Here is a 26,797-nt window from a genome sequence, read left to right as displayed (position 1 = left end):
CTCCACCTCCCAAAGCTCTTCCACCTGACTGTGCATGCCTCTTCAAAACTCAACGTGGGCTGAAGATGCACAGGATCACTTCTCTACGCTACACGACCGGATCAATAACATACTGCTGACGGGTGCACGCTCACAGGAAAAAAGGGCAAGGAGGGCCTGCTTCTGCATGATCTAGAAAATGGTACATTTTCCCTTTGCATAACCTGATTCAAGCTAGTCTTCTGCTGAAGGCTGGGGCAGTGTTACACAGGGAGGTGACTACTGGCAGTTAGAAGGTGTAGCCAGCAGGGGGCGCTTTGTCATCTTTGTTGCTCTCCAGGGAGAAAGGAGGAATGCGGACGTCAAAGTGGGAGCCGTCGGTCCTTTCGATACGAAATGTCCCCCTAAACACAAACATTGCAAAATTGCAAGCAATAAGTTAGTGACAGAACACAACAAAAAGACTGTTAAATACTGTGCACATGGAGGGGGGTTTAAAATGACACGACCTGCTGGATAAAGAGTGATGTTAAGCTCTGAGAAGATAAACAGTGGAATATGTAGCAGTAAAGTGATGGAAGAACTCACCACATGTGGCCACTAGGGGCTTGTAGAGACACATGGCTGCTGTACTGGAAGGCTGGCTGTTCTTTGGACAACACCGGCTCCTGTGACACAAACACAAGCACTAAATCTCTGTTTTCAAGATCAATAATAATATAGTTAACTTCCCTCTTAGGTACAAACCAACCAGCCATATTTTCAGGTACACTTCCAATCTAGTGTGGTCCAATACAACATCTTCATCCATAAATTCTGCCTTTACAACAACAAAAATAATAAAAATAACTAGAAAATTTCCTCTGGGGAAATTTTGAAAGGGCCACGGGGGCTACTGCCGGTGTGTGTACACTATGATGAGATTCTTCAGAGATTTCAAACTATGCCCTTTAACCTCGAAATGTGTGTGTGTGTGTGTGTGTGTGTGTGTGTGTGTGTGTGTGTGTGTGTAATTAAAATCACATAAAGTTACTGTGTGTGTGTGTGTGTGTGCTTGCGTGCGTGTGCATGTGTTTGAAGCATGTGTATGCATGTGTGAGGAGTGTGCGTGTTTCGCACATGTGTGTGTGTGTGTGTAACTGTAATCACATCAAAGATCAAAGGCAATCAGATCAAAGCAATCAACAGAATTAACTGACACCTGTTACAGTGACAGCAGCCAGAAGTGGACTGGAATTTCTGGCCTCGAACAGAAAGCATTTTTGGCAAAACCGTAATACCTATCATTGATCCGACTTCACTTTGAGCGTCCCGAGTTCTTCCTGAACGTCTACATATGATTTTTTTTAAGAAAAATTAAAAAATAGCTTTGTTAGCGCGATCTAAAAAAATTGTTCCATCTTCCTTTTTTTCGAAATCTTCCTGCGTTTTTAATATGGGACCCAATGAGGCTGTTGGTGGTGTTGGTGGCGCATCTGTGCGTCCTACGCCCAAACTATAACTCTGACAGCTTTACCAGAGGATTGTGAGTGAGAAGACAAATTTTCCTACATTTCTATGTATAAATTATTTCTGTAGAGTGGAATTTGCGGCCTGGAGCGCAGTTTTAAAATTTATTTTTGGACAGTTTTACCTCTCCCTCTACACTCTGAGCGATGACATCACACACTCTGACACGAACATTCCGTGCAATACACACCCATTATAATCTCAGAATTTCTCCAAAAATGATCATGGTCATTGAACAGGGATTGATAAAAAACTATATGACCTATTGAAACGTGGATTAATACACCGATACACAAGACTTGTGTCTACTGTTTAAAGTTTAAATGGGGTCTCTAGGTGAAATTATGCCGGAGAAGTAGACGTTTAAAAATCTCCAATGATTGTTCTTTTTCGCTCATTTTTTGTCGGCCGTCCCATTCATTTCAATGCAAAATTTTGAGCAGTTTTTCGTGACTTACGTCGCGAAAAATTCGTATTCTGTAGAGAAAAGTAATAGCACACCGATCCCAATCAAACCGCACGTTTTGATATATAATTTGTCCTGCAACTCTTTAAGTTGTAGGACTAGTAGCGGGACGAAATTGCGTCCTGAAGAGGAATAAGAAGAAATCCACAGTATAACATGTTTGGTATATATTAAAAGGTTTATTTGTTCAATGTTGGCCCGCGATTTTATTCAAGTTTTAAATTTTGGCCCATTGTGTATTTGAGTTTGACGTTGGGTGACTCTGTGTACTAACCCTGCCTACGACTCCTCGTCCCCGGACCGTCTCCAGGGTTCCTGACAGGCTGAAGATCCTCCAGTGTCTCTCTCTCAGCTGAACCACCTCGTTGCCCATGTTCTCCAGACGGATACAGTAGCGCCACTGCAGGAGCACAACAAACACATACAACCGTGTTAATGTCCCGACTCTGGTGTTCATGCCCTGCAGTGACTCTTCATGATGCTCCCCACAGACAAGACACATCTGCTACTCACCCAGTAAACATGGGAGTTCTGGGCCTCCTGAGAACAAGACAGAAAGGATTTTAGCATTTACAGAACCGACCAAAAAAGATACAGGAAGCCTGCAGGCACCAGGTTTGATTTGCAGATTCAAAATGACATCAATGCAATATAGATCAGCTTGAGGCTGTTTAACCCTCTGGGCCTTTAATTCACTACCCGTTTAGGCCATTCTGGCTGAAAATGTCCACCTCCAAAAAAATCAACCTGGTCTCACAGGAATCCGTGAAATAGCCACGGATTTTCTTAACTCAAAATCCGTGGAATAGCCACGGAATCACTCAAATTTCCGTGAAACTGACACGGATTTCGCTACAATGCAAGTTAATGACAGTCATATCCCGTGGCTATTCCAACATACAAAGTGATTATGTACATTCACTGAGTGAATATTTAGAAAATAAAACATGTATTTCTCGCTAGAAATGTGATCAAAATCCATTTTTATGCAGAAACTAAGTCAAAATATTGATTTTTTTCACTAAAAATGAGAGAACTGTTCGCTGGAACCTTGAAAGTCACGTGACTTGGAACAAACCAATAGCCACGGGATATGACTGTCATTAACTTGCATTGTAGCGAAATCCGTGTCAGTTTCACGGAAATTTGAGTGAAGTTTTTGTGTAGTGTCAGATTTAAAATTTACTCCCCCTTTCAGGGCATTCGGGCTGAAAATGTCCATAGTAGGCCCAGAGGGTTAGATAAAGTCTTGTGAAGTTGTGTGCATGTGAGAGTTGTGGTGTTTACCCTCATGCCCATGTAGAAAGGGATGACGGTGACTCGGATGTTCTCTGTTGTCTCCCTGTGGACGTCAGAGAGCTCCAGCCAGGGGTGGTTCTTCTCCTGCCACGCCTTCAGGGTGTCTCTGGCTGTGAACGGAGGAGCTACACACAAAAACACACAAACATTTACTGACAACACTGTTTATCTTCTTAAAATACTGTGTGTGGACTGTGTGTTATTCTTTTTGTTTCTTTTTGTCAAAATGAAAATCAAACCATGTAAAAAAAGATGACAAAAAACACTTTCTACATTCAACTAAAGCAGGAGTCGGCAAACTTTACTAACAAAAGGGAGAAAACATGTCAGAAAGGAGCCACAAACTTAATTTTGAGCCTTACAATGGAGATTAAACATCCTACTAAGTCTAAAGTAGCCTACCAACATTACTCATAGGTCAAAATGAGCATTTGTTAATATGGTTTTGTCAGAATGCAAAGAGGAGTCAAGTGCAAATGAAAGACTGGACACTGAAGAAATATCTCAGAAGATTTGGAGTCGAAAGCTAGTCTAGCCAGGAAAACTCAAATCTAGACTCTGTGTGTGTGTGTGTGTGTGTGTGTGTGTGTGTGTGTGTGTGTGTGTGTGTGTGTGTGTGTGTGTGTGTGTGTGTTTGTGTGTTTGTATCAAGGTTATTATCGTAAACAAAAACTCACAAAATAACGAAAACTAGAATTGAAAAAACACTTTCGTTAACTGTAAAAAAAACAAAAATTAAAAAAAACGAATTTAATTTCTAAAACTACTGAAAAATCTAAAACTATTATAACCTTGTTGTGTATATATATTTATATATACACACATATTTACATATGTACAGTACCAGTCAAAAGTTTGGGACCATCAAAGCAAAAGGTTAAACGTCTTTAAAGAGTGTAAAATATAAAACATGTTCTGGTTTAACACTTTTTTTTCCTACTACATAATTGCATATGTGTTCTTTCATAATGTTGATGTCTTTAATATGTATCTACAATGTAGAAATTAGAATTAAAAATACAGAAAAACCATTAAATGAGAAGATGTGTCCAAACTTTTGACTAGTGACATTAGTGCATGATAAAATATGTATGTTCATATGACAAAGAGAGTAGAAAAATGGTGACTTAAGATGAGCACTGGAAAAGGTTTGTGTGAAGTGTGTTTACATTTGGCAGGGTTGTACGTGAGGAAGCGCTCAAACAGCTCGTGCTGGATGGGGATCTGTTCCGCCGAGTTATAGGGCAGGATGTCCTCATGGCTCACATAGTCCAGACCTGAAGGAGAGAACCGCAGAACACACGGTCACAGCAGGACAGAACAATTAGAACCACTTCAAATGGGAAGTTTTACATACTTTTGGGGGATAAACTGGTAACCAGGATCAAACTTGCTGAATCTGACATGAAATGAACTGCTGAGGTAAACCATATCCTCAGCAGGACAGTAATACTTTTCAGCTTTTTTTAATTTATCATGAATCCCCCTTTCAGCACTGATAGAAATGGGACATACACCAACTGGCCACTTTATTAGGTACACCAGTACAATGTGATAAAATACCTTAATTTTTAAAAATAGATTATAAATTCATATTAAACAGTGACTTGAGATTGTATTTGTTATAACGGATCAAAGAAAATATGTTTTTGCTATGAGCTGTACCATGTTCAGGAGAATCAGCCTAATGGTTAAGGTCCTGGCAGTGTGTTTACCTGGGATAGCGTACAGAGCTCTGCTGTCATCATGGTTGGCCAGAAACGTCACCGCCTCCGTCTGGGACCTCTGAGACTGTCAAACACAACACAACAACAGTCACACAACTGAGTCAGACACTGAAGAACAACTGGAGCTAAGTGTCCATCCCGGGGCTTTGTCTCGCTGTCACTCTTCCCTTACGCCTTTTCAATCCAATTCAATTCAACTTTATTTATAGAGCGCATTTCATGCACAAGGCAGACTCAATGCGCTTCACAATGTATACACATAATTACAGTTAAAAAAAACACAGAAAAACAAACAAAAATCAATTACAAATTAATTGAAGAGTGCAGGTAGACAAGCTATTCCATATTCACCACATATACACTTACTTACTCACACATGTGCACCCACTCCCTCAACCACACATGCACACAATTCAACCAAATGCTGTAGAGAAAAGATAGGCTGTTTTTTTTAAAGATTATTTTTTTGGTATTTTTCATGCTTTTATTGAAAGTGACAGAGGGGAGGACATGCGGCAAAGGGAGCACAGGCCGGATTCGAACCCGGCTCCGCCGCAGGAAGGACTCGGCCTTAATGGTAACGTTCTACCAGTGTGAGCCACCGGGACGCCCAAAAGATAGGTTTTTAATCTGTTTTTAAAAATGGCTACTGATGTGGCAAGTTTAACTGTGTCAGGCAGGGTGTTACACTTTCGCGGGGTGTAAAAACTAAAAGCTGCTTTAGCGTCACCGTATGCAGCAGATTTCCTCCCGAAAATGCTCGTCTAAACGAGGAATAAAAAGTGAAGACGAGGCGCCACTTTTGCGTCTTCTGTTCAGACCGTCCTCGTGTAAACGTAGCCTAAGAATTGATTGGTTTTTAACCCAGCCCTGGTGAAATGGAAGGACTGTGTAGTGACTTACTATGTGAGGGCAGTCCCTGGTGTCAATCAGGACCTGGTAGTAGGTGTGAGTCTTCCCCTTCACCTCCTTGGAGCCGTGGGTTCCTGGAGGATCAGGTTTGCTGACCGAGGAAAGTAAGAAAGACAAAAGGCTCTCAGTAATACAGCTCTCAGCCACAACACAAGCCAACAACAAGCTTTTCGTTAGCCTCATAGCATATTTGCCTAAGTCATATTTGAACGTTTTCGGGAAACAAGAAAATACACAATTTTTAGTAAGCCCATTGGTGTTCTTAATTGATATTGTAACAGTAAGTTCAAATAGAAGTGTGAACAAGTTTGCATAAAAAATTAAACACATCGATTTCATAACAGATAAAAGTGACTTAGGCAGAATATGCCCTGACTAAGGCAATTTTTCTCTTACATATAAATAATGTAGTTTGGTTTGTATGTAGCCGCAAAAATGCCACAGAGATGACTAAGGCAGAAAGTGATTTTGGACTCTAACAAGTGTTCTGATAGGCTGAGAACAAAGGCAATAAGGCAGAAAGATGCAGCAGTCGTAGGAGAGTAAAGTTAGGCAGATAAGATAAGATAAGATAAGATAAAACTTTATTGATCCCTTGGGATGGCTCCCTCAGGGAAATTGAGTTTCCAGCAGCAAACAGGTTAAAAAGCACACAGTATCAAAAGTAAGAAAAAAAAAGTAAAAGAAAAAGAACAATTTATATACAATAAATAAATAAATATGAGGTGTATGGGTTTTTAAATAGTCCTTATGTATTTCTTATTGTATTTGTTACAATAGATATCACAATTTGGCCAAAAATTATTTAGGCAATTATGCTATGAGGCTAACGTTTTGTTGCAGACTGCAGCAGAAGATGACATTCACCTTTCAGACATGGGAGGTGTGATGTCTCTGTCGTAGAGGCGGGCGTGCCAGGGAAACAACACGATGCCTCTGTAGCCAAACACACTGTGGAGAAACAGCTGAGGAGAGAACAACAACATGCAGAAAGTGGATGAGTTGATGAGAGATTATATCTAAAGGAGGTTTTTATCAATCATAAATCAGATTGGATTACATTCACTTGACAGGATCACACAAACGTGCTATCACAACACAAAGCTACTGATTTATCAAAACAGACCAATTGTGACCAAATGTGGAATTTTCTTCTGCAGTACTTCTACACTCTGGTGCATTATAACATGATTATAAGTACAAAATTATCAGCATCAAAATGTACTGAAAGTATCAAAAGTATAAGTACTCGTTATGCAGAATGGACCCATCTTGTTTTACATATTCCAACTATATTATTGGATTATTTGTATCGATGCACTTTTGTAAGCAACATTCATTTTAAACATCTTAATATACTGTTATGAGGTTTATTTAAAAAAACTGTCTAATCACTTTAAATTGATCATGTTTTATGTGAAATCTCTTAGGAGCTCCACCAGCTCATCTGCGATTATGCGTGTGTGTGTGTGTGTGTGTTTGGTGACTTACCTGTCCCGTTTCATATTTTCCATGCTGCTTCACAGCCTCAAACACTCCCACTGTCTCCAAAATCTTCCCTTCAGGCCTGCTCCTGCCAAACAGGCAACTCCATTACACACTGGACACTTGTCTTTATGTTTGTGTGTGTGTGTGTGTGTGTGTTCGAGCCTGACCGATATTATCGATATCATGTTCATGCAGTCTAATATGTGCCGTTATTTTAACTTTTTTTACACATCATGCAGCTAAGGATTTTCAGCAACTGACTGACACAGAACAGTAACGCTGTTTATTTAGCTATTTGATTCATATTTTGCCTTTATTTTCTCAGTTATCATTTATAGCAGCCATTCTCAACCTTGGGGTCCCGAACCCAATTGGGGTCTCAAGATGATTTCTGGGGGTCGCCAAATCATTTTGGAAAAAATATAAATGTACAAAATTTATATTAAATTACGTAACTTTAGACAGCGAGATGTTTTAGTTGTTGTCTGCTTCATTATTTTTCCAAAATTTGTCGTATCAACTGAGTTTGTGTTATCTGAACTGTGCGTGTAAGATTCTTTTCAGTGAAAAAAGTGTTTTACCACCTTTGAAAAGAGAAAAAAATATATATATTAATTGGCAGAATATTGTATTTTGCTATTCAAATCTTCTAAAAACACACTGCAAAAAGGTGTTTAGTCTAAAAACAAGATGAAAACACCAAATCTGAGATAAATGATCTTGCTGCATGGACAGATAATTTCACTTGACAAGATTTCTTAAATTAAGATTGTTAAATCTAGAAATAAGCATGTTGAACGCTTAAAATAAGAAATTAACTCTTAAAACTAGATGGGGCTGACAACATGCATGATAAATTGGGGGTCGCGGCTCAAAAAGGTTGAGAACCACTGATTTATAGAACTGGCTGACAATGTAATACATTGTTTGTATTATGTACAATAATGTTGAATATTATTTAATACAGGGGTTTTTTTTAGAAAGTAGCTCTCTGGGGACATTTCCGTTTGAGTGGTGAAAACTCACTCACTTTACAATCCACGTTAAAAAAAAAGATCTATTTTCATACCAGCTCAAAAAATTATTGTATCGGCCACAATATACAATATCGGTTATCTGAATTTCCCCTTCTTTTTAATTTTTTTTATTTAAGTATTTATTTAATTTTTAATTTTTCAACATATAGTACAGACACTTACAAACAACCGAGACAGACGCCAAAAACAGACAGGAAGAAAAAAAAAAAAAAAATTAAAAAAATAAATAAAGTTAAATTAAATTAAATTAAATTAAATTAAATAAAAATAAAAAAATAAAAATAAAATTAATTAATTAAATTAAAATTAACATAAAAATAAAAAAAAAACAGTCAGTCAACCGAAAAGGTGGACAAATTATTGAATTATTGACATTGAACAAAATAATCCCATACTATATGGAAATTCCCTTTAACATTGTTTTTCCTGGCAATCATATATTCAAATGATGCAGTCTCTGTCATTTCAATTTCCCCTTCTTAATTCAGTATCGGCATCAGTCAGGCTCTGGTGTGTGTCTGTGTTAAACCTTCAGCCATCACAAGAAAAACAGCTCTGTGTACAAAGCATCAAAACATCATATCAGACAAACACAAATAGTCCCTGAGGAGCCTCAACAGGAAATCCCACAGTTGCGAAGAGAAGTGGTTTCAGGATTTTTCCTCCTATGGAGGTGATTTATTATTTACATTCGGTCCTACAGAAAAAATCCTGCTGCTCCTTTCAGCCTGGCTCCTCCCCTTCACTCGTAATCTCAATCACAACTTTGACAAGATTGAATAAAACGCCCTGACTTGTCCGATGTCAACAAATATCATTCTACCTAATCTCCAGGTCCACACACACACACACACACACACACACACACTCCTGCTGACAACAACAGCTGGTCACTTCAAATAAATAACACGGGTACTTGTGCGCTCCCTTCAGAGCTAATCTTCACAGCAGAGATTGAGAATGGGGATTAATGAGGTGGATATATGGACAGTAGGATTTAATATTACACTGTAGTTTGCTTTCAGGTTATTTTCCTATCACGAGTGTATTGCGCAAGAATAATCACAAGATAACCTGATTTTCCTGTGAGAAATATGGTTAACAAACCAAATTGCATTTTTTTGTCTGCTATAACACACATATCTGCTCAGTAAATCCTCTGTTCTGTGTTCATGATGATCAGTAAGCAAAAGGGAAATATCTCAGTCGGCTGATTTTATCATCTGCAGATATTGGCCTTTCACAGATATATTTGTATTGGCATAAATGTTGTTATGCTATATATATATATATATTATTTTTTATTTTTTTACAGAATTAATTATGAAGGGAAAGATTCCTGGGTAATTTAGAAATGGTCATCACTTCGTTCGTTCAGCAGCACATCCTAGTTGTGTTTCCATGAGAGTTGAAGTGAATTTTGAAGCAAAATTTTGAAATGTGGTATTAAAGAAGATGCAAAATAGGGACGTTTCCATCAGCTGGTTTAGAGCAAATAGATAAATCTGCAAAAAACCTTAAAAAAATAAAGTTTTTTTAAAAAAAAGGGACCATTTCAGGGAGCTATGAGGGAAAAAAACTAAATTTCATTAATCGTAATCAAGGTAAAATGTTCAATTAATCGTGATATTGATTTGAGCTCATATCGCCCAGCCATAGATTAAGAACATAATCTCCAGCCAATCATCATCATCAAGACATTTGCAAAGCAGATGTTTAAAAATATTTTCAACTGTGCAACTTTTCTTTTAACATTCATGTTCATCCATATCCCATCAAGCGTCAATCAGCAGAGTAGATCCACTCACTGAAACTAGGGCTGGGCGATGTATCGATATAAAAAACATATCATTGTATTTTTTAAAGTGATATGGAACTAGACCATATCGCATATATCGATATAGTTTAAAAAAAAAAAAAAAAAATCTTTTAAATATAAATACTGCCCTTACTAGGGTTTGTCATATTTAGTTATTTTGTAATGTTTGGTATTATTTTCTCAAAAATCAAAAAGATTGGGCTACTTTATTTCATAGACTATGTTTATTTAAGATTTTTTTTAATTATTTAAATGTGCACTTTAAGGAGCTTTGATTTAAAAAAAAAAAAAAAAAAAGGTACTCCTTTTATACAGTATTTATTATTTTTTAGTCACTTAAATAAACGTTTTCAATAGAACTACTTGTGACATGTTATATTTGGTTTTGACTTTGCGATAGAAATATTGGGATATATATCGTATATAGACATTCAGCCTAAATATATTGGGATATGACTTTTGGTCCATATCGCCCGGCCCTAACTGAAACATGAGTCCAAAGGGCTTTTAAAAATGGGTAAAAAAAAAAAAAAAGAACACTCCACTCTGGGTAAATGTTGATAAAACATTTGGTTTTTAGGAAATGCTTATAATTGACAACAAATGTGGCTAAAATCCTGTACACCAAGTTTTCTCTGAGGACATGTTAAAATGAACATTGTTGGTAAGATGACAGAATACTGCTGTCAAATAATCTTGAGGCTGTCTCCTTCCCTCCTGTCTGTATTATCGCCTTTCTTCTGAAATGAATCAGAGCTTCCGACACTTCTTGAATGCAGCATTATAACTGCTGCATGCGTCTATTCAGAGGATGTCAAACGACACTGTGTGCTCCCTGAGGTGCTGCTGTGAATCATTTCCACAGAATGGAATAAAGACAGTGATGACGCAAGTTAAAAAGGAATTAGGAGTGCTTGTTGTTTGATGCAACAAATCTCAGAATCATGGCAATATATTGAAGATTTCATTGAGATATAAAGAAAAACGACAACACTGACAGAATTGTGCAGCTCTTATTTATAACCAATTCCAAAATAACCCTTGAATGATGTGTGAAACTGTCTTTGTAGAGTTTTCATAAAATATATGTAACTAAGATTAGGAAATGATTGCACTGTTTTACTTTTTGCATAGTTACTGCAGTTACACTTTGTAGGGCAGTATAGATATCAACAAATGATGCAAAATCCTTAGGAATGTGCCTGTGTTTCCTTAAATACACACACAAGAACTCTAATTCTCCTATACAATAATCCCCTACATCTTTACAATCAGGTAGGCAACATGTCAAAATATGCAATGATTAAGATCCATGTATATGATGAAATAGTGGCATTAGAATGTGCGAGAGGCCACCAAATTTCAGCTTTTACAGCAAAACTTTTCCTGCATGCCCCCGGACCCCCTACCATAGTCTCATAAAATCCCGTGGGAAACCCTGCATCAACACATATTCAATGCTTTTTCTGTTGTTTCTACCTCTGCAACAATGTGAGGTCTGAATGTCAACAGACTGTGTGGTCAGAGATAATCACATCTAAATATAACCAAACCTATTGCCAACCCTGAAACCAGCCTGAACCAGCAGCCAACCTGGTCAACAACTTGCCCTGCCAATAAGCACAGAACTCTCCATTTCACATTCCTCTTTAACTTCTGCAGCGGAGGAGAAAACCAGGTCAACACGCCACTAAACTGTCATCATGTCGGGGAAAGGTTGGCAGTGACAGCAACAAGGCAGGAGATATGATTACACAATGAAACGGTTACATAAACTAAAGTGAGAGATATGAGCTGGTGCTGAATCACAGCTGCTATTCCATCTACTGAGGGGGCTCTCACCCACCTGCACACCCACATTCATTTTCTCTCACTTTTTACACCCTGCCGCCTGCTTTTTTTGTTGTGATCCAACCTGATTTCTTACAGCGTCTTATTTGCTAGTTGGGAGGAAGCTACAGAAACAAAAAGGTTTCATTTCACTCCAAAAGTCACTGCTGCTAGTGTGAACTCTGTGAAAAGTGTGAAGTTGAATTACACTCTAGGGCTGGGCGATATGGCCCTAAAAGAATATCACGAAATTTCAGGCTATTTTTGCGATAACAATATTCTTGACGATATTACAAAATACTTAAAAAGATATAGAAAATATGATTTTTTTTAGTCTGTATAAATAAATAAAAATCTAAAATGTAGTGTGAGGTGCAAATCTCAACAGTTGCCAAATACAAAAAATTTACTCTTGACTCTTGAGTATGAGCAAATAATAAAAATAACCATTTAGGGGTTCCGGGGGGCATATTTTAATGACATTTTGTAAAGGAGAATAAAGGTTCTTGTATGTTTTATTTAAGGCATCTTATTTTGACAGTCTTCTTGTAAGTTCTGTGGTGGATTCTCTTAACACACTATGCTCTTATTTGGAAAAGCTGCATGTGTTTAGCGACAGAGAGTAAGTAGCTTTTTGTGATTAAAACAACTTTAACCACTACATCAACAAGTAGGAACGTTGCCATTATCATGATATGCATTTTTTTTTAACCATAAAAAAAAAATACCGATATTATCATGAACGATACGATATGGCACACCCCTAATACACTCACCTGCCACTTAATTAGGTACACCTACTCAACCGCTGGTTAACGCAGATATCTAACCAGCCAATCACATGGCAGCAACTGAATGCATTTAGGCATGTAGACCTGGTGAAGACGAACTGCTGAAGTTTAAAGCAGCATCAGAACAACCATGTCCAGGGTTTATAGAAGCTGGGTTTCCACTGAAGTCAAAGCTAATTTTGGTAAATAGTAAATGGACCTGCACTTATATAGCGCTTTTCTAGTCACTTTCGACCACTCAAAGCACTTTACACCACAGACTACGCTCATTCACCTGTTCATACATTCATACTGGTGGCAGAGGCTACCCTAAACGGTGCCACCTGCCAACATTGGGAATTCATTCACACACTGATGAGCACAGCAGCGGGAGCCATTTGGGGTTCAGTATCTTGCTCAAGGATACTTCGACATGTAGGCTGCCACGGTCAGGGATCGAACTACCGACCCTCCGATCAGTGGGTCAATGCTCTACCAACTGAGCCACAGCCGCCCTGATGTGAAGTGGATTCAATCGGGGAACTAATAATTCTTCTTTCATGTTAGAGCGTGAACAGCTGACAGGTCATGTGAGTTAATGTTCCATATCAGAACTTATTCTGAATAAGTGTTTAGATCTTCTGTTTGGCGAATTAACTATATTTCGATAAAAAGACAAAAACAAACTCAAGTTAACCCTAAAAACAGTAACGCACATTTTTGGCAGTTTCATCAAATGTTGGTGTCTCATGCAAATCTTCAAAATGCGCAAGAAATCATTGATGGAAGCAGGACTACAGAATGGTCCAAAAAAAGAGGAAAAATCCAGTGAGCAGCAGTTCTCTGGGCCAAAATGCCTTGTTGATGCCAGAGGTGAGAGGAGAATAGCCAGACAAGAAAGGCAACAGAAAAAAGAACATCCAACAAGGCTAACAGACTGCCGGGTCAACATGACCCATGTTACTAATGTTAGCACCAAGTCTGTGAGCTCCAATCACATGTCCAGGCTAAGTGAAGCAAAAAAACAAAACAAAAAAAATGCCTGGTCATGGTGAGTGTGAGGCTGGTTTCATTAATGCAGCAGTCAGAACTACATTACAGTTTGTTCTCATTGTGGAAATGTCCATCTACAACAGCATCCCTCAGTAATCTACCACAAGTTTAATGAACTTTTAGTGGCACCAGATTAGAGCTGCACAATTATGGCCAAAATGGTAATCACGATTATTTTGATCAATATTGTAATCACGATTATTAATCATGATTATTCATCATGTTAGGGAAAATATCTGATTGAACAGAGATTGCTAAGTGAACACCTCCTGCAGCAGCAGCACATACACACTCTACTGCTACAGAGCAAACTGTTAGCCTGTTAGCAATTTTCAGACTGGACGCTAAGGGGTTAACATCCCCTCCGGCTCTGCAGTTGTGAAAGACTGCTGCAGGAGGACTGTGCCACTTCCACTCGAGTCTCCATTAACACCAGAAAAAGTCACTGGATTTTTCGCCAGTCGCTTTTTTGAAAAATAGTCGCTAAGGGGGTCTGAAAAGTGCTAAATATATCAAAAAAGTTGCTAAGTTGGGAACACTTGCTTTGCACGGTTTTACAAATGGTGTGTGCTGTTGTGGCGTCGAGTACTACGTCACATCCTGCTTAGCGTTCTATCCAATCAGCAACCAGGCTAACAGGCTAATCAAACATGTTTGATCTTTTGAGGTGAATCTGGACGCAATCAGGTAGTGTGAACTGATTACCGACACTACTGCAAACACTTGTTGCTGACAGCCAATGGAAAAAAAGGTGGGACACAGGGAATAGCGTCAGAAGACGACAGGAAGTATCGGGAATATCAAAGCAATAATGGCTAAAATCGAGAGGGGGAGATCGCCTTTGTTGGCACTTTCCCCCTCTTGTGTTCGCCATCGTTGTGATCCCCACTCACCTAGTGTGCAGTCAAAATCTGTAAAGACTGTGAAAGTTGTGTAGTGTGTCCCTAGCTAAAGGCTACGTTTACATGATGACGGTCTGAACAAAAGACGCAAAAGTGGCGTTGCGTCTTCACTTTTTATTCCGCGTTTAGACGAGCGTTTTCAGGAGGAAATCTGCTGCATACGGTGACGCTAAAGTGTGTGAATGTGATTGGGTATGCATGCCAGACGGCATCACTTAAAGCGATAAGAGCATCTTTGGGCATGTGGAAGTTTTCACGCCACGCATTTTCATCAGCTACTCCTTCCACAAAGTTCTCCACCATCACTAGATCTCCCAGGTCTCGTTCACAGCCGTCTGGCTCCTCCCACCAATTGGTGCATCCAAAATGTGATAGAGGTAATTCCAGATCCTTCTCTGTTCACTAATACTATCTGTACATATCCTGTACATTTGGTGGAAAGACTCCTGTAAGTTTATTAGAGCTGCCAGAGCAGCTTGAAGGTCCCACGCATGGAAATAATCCCACGTTTGTTTATTTCCCTGTACTGGAGCATGTATGTGACGTAAACGAGTATGCGACGTGAGCAGATCTGAGCAGAGTTTTGCGTCTTGGCAGTGTAGACGACACGCTACGGCGGAGCGGATTACAGTTTTCAGATTTTTGCTTTTCAGTTTTTAAGCCCCAAAAACGCTGTCACGTCTAAACGCAAGGCACTTCTGATAAAATATTTTGTCGTTTTTACCCACAAGCGACTTCGTGTAAACAGGGCATAAGTCACATATGAGCATAAAAATGGGGTTTGGGCCAGTTTAAGCTGCAGTAGCCTCACTCAGTCACATACAGACACATGTGTAGGACTGAGCAGGCTGTCAGCCAGCAGTATTCATTCAATACCACAACACTCATTAGACAAAAGAAAGGGCATCTGCCCAATCAAAAACACATTCATTTAGAAACTGTTAGATAAGATAAAGCACACCTGTGACAATATTTAAGCTCATTTATAGTTTGTTACTTCAGTTTAACCTATTTTATTTATTGGTTTTGTTTGACAGGGACCATGCATAGAATAGCTTCTATACCAGGGTTAGCTAAATAGCTAATTTTCACCTATAGTCCCTGGGCAGGATGTTCAAGCACAGTAAAAACACAGACAAGATAAAAAGACAACAGGATTAACATTACAAGTAAAAGAAAAAAAAAAAAAAAAAACTAAGTGAAAAACAAAGATCAATGATCACAAGCTTGATTGTCTTTCAGCCATGTCTTCAAAGACTTTTTAAAACTTTTAAAACTTAAAGAGTCTCTGATATGGAGTGGGATTGAGTTCCATTTTCTAGTTGCTTGATATGAAAATGCTGATTGGCCAAAAGTGGTCTTTTTAAATGTAGTGTAACAGTCACCTCTCATTGTAGCCCTAGATACCCTAACATTGTCTCTACAGAATGACACACATTGCTTAGATAGATAGATAGATAGATAGATAGATAGATAGATAGATTACTTTATTCATCCCCGAAGGGAAATTCGGTTGTCACAGCAGTCTGGTATTCAAGTACAATAAAATACAATAGAATAAAATACTGAGGTAGAATAAATAAAAACAACAATAGAAAAAACACAGATCAGAATAGATTCTGATTAGATCAGAACAAGAACACTTAAGAGGTTAAGAAAAGAACATCATCAGTTGGTAGGATGGTTGACAAGATGATGGTAATAATTAAACTGGTGATATGATGGCAACAATGCTATAGTGACTAGACGGTATATAATAATAATAATAGTACAGTATATAATATATATATATATAATATAAGATAATATGTAATAGTAGATAATAAACAATATAAAAGTAAAATGAAAAAATATAAATAGAGTAATTACAAATAAAGTAATATAATATATGATAATAATAATAATAATAATAATAATGATAATAATAAATAAGGCCTGTAAGGCCGGTATAATAATAATAGTACAGTATATAATATATATATATATAATATAATATAATATAATATGTAATAGTAGATAATAAACAATATAAAAGTAAAATGAAAAAATATAAATAGAGTAATTACAAGTAAAGTAATATAATATATGATAATAATAATAATAATAATAATAATAATAAATAAGGCCTGTAAGGCCGGTATAATAATAATAGTAGTATATTACAGTATAAGTGGTGGTGGTGCAAGATCATGAGTTTATATGGGTATTATAATCAAACAATCAATCAAGATCTTCTCAAAGCTTTTAACTTTTCCTTCCTGGGTGATTTAAGTTGCTTGGAAACAGTCAGTTCAGGTGTTACTCAACCCATGCTGGCTAGGGTTAGCACCATGCTAACCATGCTAACCATGCTAACCCAGCAGAGGGCAAGTGGACTTTTCTTCCTTTTCTACGTCATAATCTCAGCTCATGTTTTCTCACCGCGCGCTAAACTCACTCCGACACCGAGCATCTGTCCACTCTAACAATAACGTGGTTAAATGTCTTTACGGAGCCATTTTGGAACAGATGCTACTTGGCTAAAGACGTTAGCATGCTAGCATTGAAGAGGACACGTACCGTGACGACATGAACCTCCTCTGCTGCAGCCCGGCGGGGAGCCCGCAGGCCCGGCATTCAACCCGGGGCCTGAACACCTCAAACCCGCTGCTGCTGTCCACCACGCTCAGTATCCTCTGTGTGTGCTTCTTGTTGTATTTACTGACAGTGCTCAGCAAACCTCGGCGTAACGCACAGGCCGCCATCTTTACAGGCCTGGCAAGCTCACACACACGCATTTGCAACAGGGTACATGCTGCGTTCAGGGAACCATTGAAAGAGTTGGGTTTATGACAACCATGTATTTTAACCCTATAAAGCCAAGTGTATCATATTAGATACAGTAATTTTTGAGACCTCTACATCATCAAAAACCTGATGTATACATGTGTTGAAGATAAACAAACTGAGCAACAAATTGCACAAAAATACCAGATGTAGCAAAAATGATATGCAGGTTCCACGAGTGGATCAGTCATTGCTGCATTAAAAAACTTCATATCAGCAGATGTATGATGTTGTGTTATATGGAAAAAATATGTATTTTGCATGTTTGAGGAAAAAGGAAAAGTTAAAAATGTTGTTGTTTGATGTTTTTGTTAGTTCAAGAAAAACAAACTGTGAGCAACAAATTGCGCAAAAAGACCTGATGTATCAAATATGATACAAATTAGAATTCATATATGCGATTTATTTATTTTTTAAAATTTGTCAGCAAGTTAATAAGCACTCGGTTTTAAAAAAAATTGAATTTTCTGGCAATTATTTCATGGTTCAGGCTTTATAGGGTTAATTGGTGAAATGGGAGGAAATAACCAGATCCTGGTATGGAACATCTAGAGCAGGGATGGGCAACTGGAGACCCTCACTTGAAGTGGCCCTTAATACAACTACATGCATTTGAGCATGAAATCTTAAAAGTTCAGTGTAAAAATGCACAAAATGACTTCTTGTAATTAATGTTGGTCTGCTGTTCTTGCACTGAAAAAAAAAAAAATCACAGTAAGTGGTTATTTTTTATTTGCTTCAAACATTTTGTATTCCTATTTATACTGTTATACATGCATTTGAGCATGAAATATGTTAAGTTACTGCACTGTAAACATTTAAATTTGCAGTTTCATATCTGGTTAAGTGAACGCTCCTATATGTGGCTCTGTGGTAGTGTCGATGAAAAACTGGATGGATTACTTTACTTTTTTTTGTTGTTGTTTTTCTGTGGGAGTTATTTCTGTTTTTGTTTTTCATTTTTATTTATGTATTTTTATTATTGTTATTGTTCACAGTCATGTATGTTGGTCTTTTTGTTGTACTGTTAAAAAGGAATAAAAAAGTAAATTACAAAAAAAAGTATTTTAATTATTTTATTTTATTATTCTTTTCTTTATTAGTCTTTTTTTAATCTTAATCTGTTTAATTTGTACTTGGTCTTGCTGCAACACTTAAATTTCCTCCATGGGGATCAATAAAGGCATATCTTATCCTTATTTTCTTCAAATGTAGGTCTACATTTCCATACTATTTCTATTTGTACATATCTCTATTCACTTCAAATTCATTTCTATATTTTATGCTTGTATTTTATTTCCATTTGTACATATATCTTTTTACTTCAGACTTGTTGCATTTGTATCTTATCTTGATATTATTTTATTTACTACATATGACTACGTGACTTACTTATTTCTATTTGTTATACAGCAGGTACTGCAATAAAAGCAATTTATATCTTCTTTATGCTTTCATTTTTTGTAAATATTATATCATGTTCGAAATCTTCTACCATCCTCTCTTAGCTTTAGGATTTTAGGAGGAGACCATGAAGGCAACACAGGACGTCACGTGTGCCTTGGCAAACAACGTTTGAGTTAAATATGTAATTTAAAATGTATTTATATATTTCATAATCAAACATTAAACTCTTACAAAAACATATATATTAATATCCTTTAATATTTAATATACTAATTTTCTAAAATGTGCAAAAATTACAAACGCTCGCGCAGTTGGTCACATGACCGAACATGTCACATGACGTCATAGAGTCACAAGACAAACAACATGGCTGCCTACTGGGTTTAGAGTATTTATGTTTAGCTTTTGTTAGTTGTTATTAGATGTTAAACGCCGAAGTCCAATAATTAATATGTATAGAAAGAGTTAAGGAAAGTGTTGGCACTGTTTCTTGTTCCACACGTTCTCCGGTACATTGTTCTAATGAGAACAAGCTTGACTAAAAGGCTATTTAGTATTTAGATAGCAGATTAAACCATGGCGTCCTCATTTGTCGTCGGGGATAAATTCAGAAACAAAGTGACGGAGTTATTAGAAAAGAGTGACTCATCTCTTCCCCAAACACTGAGAGAAGAACTGGAGGAGACTGTTGGAGGAGCAGAAGCAACAATCCTGTCCTTCAGCACAGCGAGAAGACTCCAGAAATACCTTCAGGACCAGGGTAAAGGCTGCAACATGTCCCTCTTTAATATATGTTCAGTCAAAGTACTAATTCATCATGCATTAACATCTTAGAGAACAACATGTACTTAAAGTACCATATATATATATATATATATATATATATATATATATATATATATATATACACTACTGGTCAAAAGTTTTAGAACACACCAACTTTTCCAGAATTTAATTGAAAATGATGCAGTTTAATGTCTCAGTGTACTCTGAAATTAATGCACATTTGCAACATTTTAAATTCTTGATTCAGTATGATAGTGTTTTGAAAGTAAAAAAAGATTCAAAATCACATTTTATGTTGGACTAAAGGACAAAAAAAAGACACAAAATGACCAAAAAAAGACACCAAAAGACACAATATGACTAAAAAAAGACACAAAGTGACCAAAAAAAGACACAAAATGACTTACAAAGAGATGAAAATAATTCAAAAATGGACAAAATAGCCCAAGACTCCATAGAGTTAAGTTGTTAACCCATTTCTTGTTCCCTGAAAAAAGGCCTACTTGTATAATTTTGAAATGTACATTATTTTTCAGTTTTGGTTAACCTTACCTTTTTTTATTTACCTCTGGCAGTTCACCACTTACCTTTGTACCCTTTCAAGCTGTTCATTTGACTTGAACTGCTTGAATTTCAATAAAAAACTGGAAAAATTGGTGTGTTCTAAAACTTTTGACCAGTAGTGTATATATATATATATATATATATATATATATATATATATATACATATCCCAGGATAAAGCCTCATGCAATGATATCAATATTTAAAACACTCTGTCCTCAAGCTTTTACAATTTATGTTTTGCAATAAAATAACTCCTACCAGAAGCCATGCCACTAATACATAATGTATTATTAATATATAGTGTAACATGCTGGTCCTGCTGTTTTCCTCCAGGGCATCCTTTCTACCTGCATGAGCTGCTGGAGGACAGTTCGCTGCACCTGCCTGAGGTGGTGAAGCCTCCCAGAGTAAGAGAAACCATCCACTGCTCTTATGTTGGGCTACACCAAACGATTTCCCCATCAGTCCCAGACTAAAAGATGAAAGTCTGTTCCTAGTCTGGGTTTGGATCATATTAAACGTGTTTGATATTATCTCAAGTCTCAGTGACGTAACACAAAAGGTCCCCGGTTCCAGACAGCCCAGTAAAACCACTTCCACAGGAAAAAGTCACATCACAATAATGCCTCAATAAAAATATAGTGATGTCATATATTTAGATGTTTCTTAGTAAAGAGAACAGTAAGGAGACCCAGTTAAAATGTATAAATATATAGCCTACATAAATAAGTAATAAATAATGGATGCTTAATGTATGATTAACTAAATGAAAGTTGATTGAGCTGATACATATAACTATTCAATTAAACACATTATAATTAAATAGGACATAAATGTATATCATGAATTCATTTCTAAATGTTCCTTTCCTTTATCCTTCCTTATATCTCTTTTTACTGTTAAATAGTCAACTTTTCATGTGATAAAAACAGAAACCCTTTTTTCAGCTTTGTGAGGGGCATTTTGTGGCGTCTTCTCCTCTTTTTGTTGGTTTTTTTTTTCAACACAAACCACTGAAACACACACTAGAGCAGCTGGAGCCAAAAGCTGCTTCTCCTCCATTTAGTCAGTTTTTACTAAGAGCATGATGGGAAAAACTGCTAAAATAATCCAGCTGCAGTCTTGTAAATAGTGACCCTGCATGATTGACAGTCTGTCTAAAATCTCAGTGTGAGACTAAAAACTCTAAACACTTGTCTTTAGATGTGAGCAGGTGTGAGCTGATAGTTTTCCGGGAGTCTTTTCCAGATCTTTTCAAAGTCTTCTGGTGTTTAGGGAGCATTAGTTTGAATACGTGTTTGTTATATTTGTCTGCTGAACTTCCAAAACATCCGTTATTGTTCTGTTGCATTCAGAGCATGCAGGAAAAAAACAAGCTGACAACTTCACCAAAAATCACATTTACTTCGATGTGACAATTATTTATTTATTTATTTATTTATTCATTCATTCATTCATTCATTTATTTATTTATATTTACATTTAGGTATTTATCCCCCCCCTATTTTTGTAGTTATTTATTTTATTAATTATATATCTATGAAGTAATGATCAAGGTTAAAATAGTTTTGGATTTTTTATTAGTTTTAGTTTTATTTGTGAATTTTTGTTTTCAAATTCAGTTAGTTTTTAGAGTGATTTTTCTTGTTTTAGTTTAGTTTTTAGTTTTTGAAAATGCTTAGTTTTAGTTTAGTTTTTATTAGTTTTAGTGTTAGTTTTAGTTTTTTTTTGTAATGGGCTATGTGTTGGGTGCCAGATTCAAAGAGTTCATAATTAATTTTGCCTTTATTTCCTTTGGTTTATCATCTCAGCCCCAATAAGGTTATTAACTCTTACAGTTCTGGGTGTTTTGAATTTTGGTTCTAGTGTAGACATCCCAGTCTCAGTAAACATATTTACTATGTGTTGCATGTTCAAATAGAAACACTGAATTATGAATGAAAAAAGTTGACAAAAACAAAAACTAAGGACATTTTCACTATAATTTTAGTTAGTTTTAGTTAGTTTTGTAACCACACAATACAGTTTCAGTTAGTTATCGTTTTTTTAAAAACTCTAGTTTTTATTTTTATTTCAGTTAACAAAAATGTTTTTTCAATTCTAGTTTTCGTTATTTCGTTAGTTTTCGTTAATTATAATAACCTTGGTAATGATCTGTGCCTTTTGTCTGTCAGAACCCTGAGCTCGTAGCTCGTCTGGAGAGGATCAAAGCCAAACTGGCCAACGAGGAATACAACAGAATCACACGTAATGTCAACACTCAGGTACGTTTTTTATGTTCTCATTACAAATATCTGTATCTTATCTTTGGTATCAAGGTTAAGATTGTATTATAGAAACATAATATTTATCTAAATATAAATATAGAGATGTTGTCTTCTGTATTCGGGTATATTAGTGATTAGAACCAACATTCATTTTGATGCATTCTATTTTTTGTGATGTTCTCCTCATTTTACCTCTTACATATTATATTTGTAACCAACAGATAAAATTCTTGTTTGTTTGTTTTTGTGTGTGGTGTGGACTTACTGCAACCTTTAAACCCACCAGGAGTAAACAGGATGTTTTGAGGATTATATCATGTTTCATCCGATAAAGGGATAAATATACACAAACTACATATTCATATTTCACTTACTGATAATTATATGTTTTTTTGGTCTTCAGGAAATGAACCGCAGTGGAAACTTATCAGAATTTGGAAGACAAGGTCAGTGTGGTACACATGCACCATTTAGTTCCTATAACCATTCAATACTTATTATCACCATCACAGCAATCAGAAGCTGAATCATACAACACTCGGCCACTTTATTAGGTACACCAGTACAATGTAATCAAACAGCTCGGCCATTCATCCTACAATTACAAAGATTGTAGTTTTTCAGGTTTTGTTGACTCAGAATAATAAATAATTCTACTTTATGTTTATCATTGAGGTCACAGTGGGTGGTGGTGATGTACTGGAGTGCATTATATTGACAGGTGTTCCTAATATTCTGGCACTACCATGTATGTGTATTGGGTGGCCAAAATATGAAAAAACACCTCTTAGTATAATGTTCAAAACTACTGCAAACTACAACCTTTATAATGAATATAAAGTTACATTAATGACTCTCTGAACATTTTAATTATTGTAAAGGCCGAATACAGTACAGGCCAAAAGTTTGGACACACCTTCTCATTCAATGCGTTTTTCTTTATTTTCATGACTATTTACATTGTAGATTCTCACTGAAGGCATCAAAACTATGAATGAACACATATGGAATTATGTACTTAACAAAAAAAGTGTGAAATAACTGAAAACATGTCTTGTATTTTAGATTCCTCAAAGTAACCACCCTTTGCTTACTAGAATATAAGACATGTTTTCAGTTATTTCACACTTTTTTGTTAAGTACATAATTCCACATGTGTTCATTAATAGTTTTGATGAATCTACAATGTCAATAGTCATGAAAATAAAGGAAACGCATTGAATGAGAAGGTGTGTCCAAACTTTTGGCCTGTACTGTATATGCAACATATAGAAAATGAACTGGTTCTGATCTCGTTTTCTCGTCTCTTCAGTGCGATCTGTTAAAGCAGTGGTGGCGACCGTCTTCAACTTCCTGGTCACCGTGGTCGCTGCTTTCTTCTGCTCCTATATGGGGAGTCAGTACCTGTTTACAGACACTGCAGCAGTAAGAGAACATTATTATTATTCATTATTCACAGAGTTGCTACACTGAGGCTACGTTCACGTTTCAAGTCTGAAACCTCCCCGTCCTTCCACTGGTCACTGAGTCCCAGTGAACCTGACTGGCTTGTTTCTTTCTTTCTGTCTCTTGTGTTCCAGAGAGTGTTATCAGCTGTGATCGCTGCGTCTGTGGTGGGTCTGGCTGAGCTCTACGTGCTGGTCCGGACCATGGAGGGGGAACTTGGAGAACCGTAGTGGTGAAGGAAACACTCTGGCCTGCTCTCACAACAGACTTGTCACTTTGCCAGTAAACCTTGTGGACTTTTTTGTCTTTTTATTTGTGAAAATTGGCAGAATTTACTGAGAGTTAACAAAGGGATACTATTGGAAACTGGAACTCTACTAGAGAGCAAATTTTACTGAATATCTGTTTCCTTTATTCAACATTCCACCTGCCCACAGTTTTTTCAGTAAACCAAAATATTAATATATCTTATTTATTTTCAGCTCTTTTCCATTTCAGATTTTTTTTTTTTTTTACCTGAAAATGCTCTTTTACGTTTGAGTCCTTCCATTCTGTTCTTCAATGTAATCTGATTTTATGTTCAATAAAATCAAACCAGAGCTAAAACATAAAGATAAATATCCTCCCGTTAGCGTTTTCTGTCTTTCTGTTCATGCACATTTTCCCCGTCAGGAGATATGGACATACTTTTACTGTTGGAATGTAAAAATAAAATGATTTAATATAAACTTACTGCCAGCTACTGTTTTTTTCTTTGTGGGTTAGAAAACCTGAAATGGTCCACAAATGTAGAGGTCTAAAACAAGGTTATTATAATTAACGAAAACTAACAACATAATGAAAACTTGAATTGAAAACACATTTTCGTTAACTGAAATAAAAATTTAAAAAAACTATTTAAAAAAAAACCAACAATAACTAACTGAAATTGTATTATGTGGTTACAAAACTAACTAAAATTATAGTGAAAACTTCCTTCGTTTTTCGTCTTTGTCAAGTTTTTTGTGTCTTTTTTGATCATTTTTGTCATTTTGTGTCCTTTTTTAGTAATTTTGTGTCTTTTTAATCATTTTGTGTCTTTTTTTTGGTCATTTTGTATCTTTTTTTAATCCTTTAGTCCAACATAAAATGTGATTTTGAATCTTTTTCTTACTTTCAAAACACTATCATGCTCAATAAAGAATTTTAAATGTTGCAAATGTGAACAAAGGTTGCAGATATAACATATAAGAGGGTTACATCCATTTTATACTAAATATATTTGAGCTTGTCTCCAGTTTTACTTGGTATATCATCATCAAACTGAAACTGGCCTCATGGAGTTTACAGCCAGAACTTTAGAGGTAAATTTACAGTAGGGCTCCACGCTGCTTTGTTTTCTAGTCTGGATGTGATGAAGAAGTCTGGATTTGGAGCTTTTGGAGACTCCAGAGTGTTAATGTTACAAAACAGTACAAAGTACAGCATTTTGTAAGTTTTGTGAATTGAAACTTTATATACACTACTGGTCAAAAGTTTTAGAACACACCAACTTTTCCAGAATTTAATTGAAAATGATGCAGTTTAATGTCTCAGTGTACTCTGAAATTAATGCATATTTGCAACATTTAAGATTCTTTATTGAGCATGATAGTGTTTTGAAAGTAAAAAAAAGATTCAAAATCACATTTTATGTTGGACTGAAGGACTAAAAAAAGACACAAAATGACCAAAAAAAGACACAAAATGACAAAAAAAGACAAAATGACCAAAAAAAGACACAAAATGACAAAAAAAGACAAAATTACCAAAAAAAGACACAAAATTACAAAAAAGACACAAAATGACAAAAAAAGACACAAAATGACCAAAAAAAGACACAAAATGACTTACAAAGACATGAAAAGAATTCAAAAATGGACAAAACAGCCCAAGACTCCATAGAGTTAAGTTGTTAACCCATTTCTTGTTCCCTGAAAAAGGCCTACTTGTATAATTCTGAAATGTACATTATTTTTCAGTTTTGGTTAAGCTTACCTTTTTTTATTTACCTCTGGCAGTTCACCACTTACCTTTGGACCCTTTCAAGCTGTTCATTTGACTTGAACTGCTTGAATTTCAATAAAAAACTGGAAAAATTGGGGTGTTCTAAAACTTTTGACCGGTAGTGTATATCTCTGGATGTGTGCATCTATAAACTCCGGTCTTGTTCCAGTATTTTCCTCGTCTCATTGTGATGTTTTGTGAATAAATAAAGCTTGGATAGCAGCTCAGTCACACAGTGAATCTCTGCTACTGTTTTCCTGCTCTAAGCTGCACCGTGGCATGTTTAATGCTGCGACCCTGCAAGTATTATCTTTCAAAACATCCTGATTAAAATGATTCCTTGCGATAAGATACCATGACAGGAATAATTATTTTTCTAAGTCAAAATATATTTTTTTCATATCTCTGTAAGTATCAGCAGGGCTAGACGGACAGAGGGAAGGAAAAATAAGAAGAAAATTAAAGCCAGAGCTCAGGGTCTATCAGCTTACAGCCGCTGTAATTCTGCCTGGATTTAAGTTTTGAAATATTACATGAGAGGAATAATACACAGGCAAATATGACAGACAGCAGCACAAACGGTCCATCCAGCGCTGGACAGAGATCTCTGCATATCATAATAATCTTTAATACCAAATAATCTTTCAATAAACCTTTAATCCGGGTGTCAAATCTCAGATCT

At 36.3% G+C, this 26,797-nt stretch overlaps 2 protein-coding genes across 2 annotated transcripts; one reads left to right on the top strand and one right to left on the bottom strand.

Moving 5' to 3' along the window:
• poldip2 (polymerase (DNA-directed), delta interacting protein 2) lies at positions 1-17,573 on the bottom strand. Its single transcript, XM_059330571.1, has 11 exons — positions 17,351-17,573; positions 7,384-7,459; positions 6,760-6,857; positions 5,884-5,983; positions 4,969-5,044; positions 4,423-4,530; positions 3,242-3,378; positions 2,468-2,494; positions 2,229-2,354; positions 568-647; positions 1-383 (listed from the first exon to the last, which is right to left on the bottom strand). Exons 1-11 carry the CDS (start codon positions 17,566-17,568, stop codon positions 269-271), a joined length of 1,161 nt encoding a protein of 386 aa, XP_059186554.1. The 5' UTR covers positions 17,569-17,573; the 3' UTR covers positions 1-268.
• Positions 17,574-19,390: 1,817 nt separating this feature from the next.
• Positions 19,391-24,822, top strand: tmem199 (transmembrane protein 199). The gene is made up of 6 exons (XM_059330576.1): positions 19,391-19,784; positions 20,711-20,784; positions 22,552-22,641; positions 23,048-23,090; positions 23,957-24,069; positions 24,225-24,822. The coding sequence occupies exons 1-6, from the start codon at positions 19,601-19,603 to the stop codon at positions 24,318-24,320; spliced, it is 600 nt and encodes a 199-aa protein (XP_059186559.1). The 5' UTR covers positions 19,391-19,600; the 3' UTR covers positions 24,321-24,822.
• Positions 24,823-26,797: the final 1,975 nt, after the last annotated feature.

The sequence above is a fragment of the Centropristis striata genome, chromosome 4 (genome assembly GCF_030273125.1).
Source record: "Centropristis striata isolate RG_2023a ecotype Rhode Island chromosome 4, C.striata_1.0, whole genome shotgun sequence".
Classification (NCBI taxonomy): Eukaryota; Metazoa; Chordata; class Actinopteri; order Perciformes; family Serranidae; genus Centropristis; species Centropristis striata.
This window is presented reverse-complemented; position numbering and strand designations above follow the sequence as displayed.

What these genes read in the sequence shown, in the direction of transcription:
- poldip2 (XM_059330571.1), bottom strand. Translation starts at nt 17,568, where the DNA reads ATGCGTGTGTGTGAGCTTGCCAGGCCTGTAAAGATGGCGGCCTGTGCG. An exon ending in AGGAGGTTCATGTCGTCACG is followed by an intron (nt 7,460 to 17,350) that starts GTACGTGTCCTC and finishes TGGCAGGAGCAG; the next exon opens with GCCTGAAGGGAAGATTTTGG. An exon ending in CACGTACAACCCTGCCAAAT is followed by an intron (nt 3,379 to 4,422) that starts GTAAACACACTT and finishes TTTTGTGTGTAG; the next exon opens with CTCCTCCGTTCACAGCCAGA.
- tmem199 (XM_059330576.1), top strand. Translation starts at nt 19,601, where the DNA reads ATGGCGTCCTCATTTGTCGTCGGGGATAAATTCAGAAACAAAGTGACG. An exon ending in AGGTGGTGAAGCCTCCCAGA is followed by an intron (nt 20,785 to 22,551) that starts GTAAGAGAAACC and finishes TTTGTCTGTCAG; the next exon opens with AACCCTGAGCTCGTAGCTCG. An exon ending in ATCAGAATTTGGAAGACAAG is followed by an intron (nt 23,091 to 23,956) that starts GTCAGTGTGGTA and finishes TCGTCTCTTCAG; the next exon opens with TGCGATCTGTTAAAGCAGTG.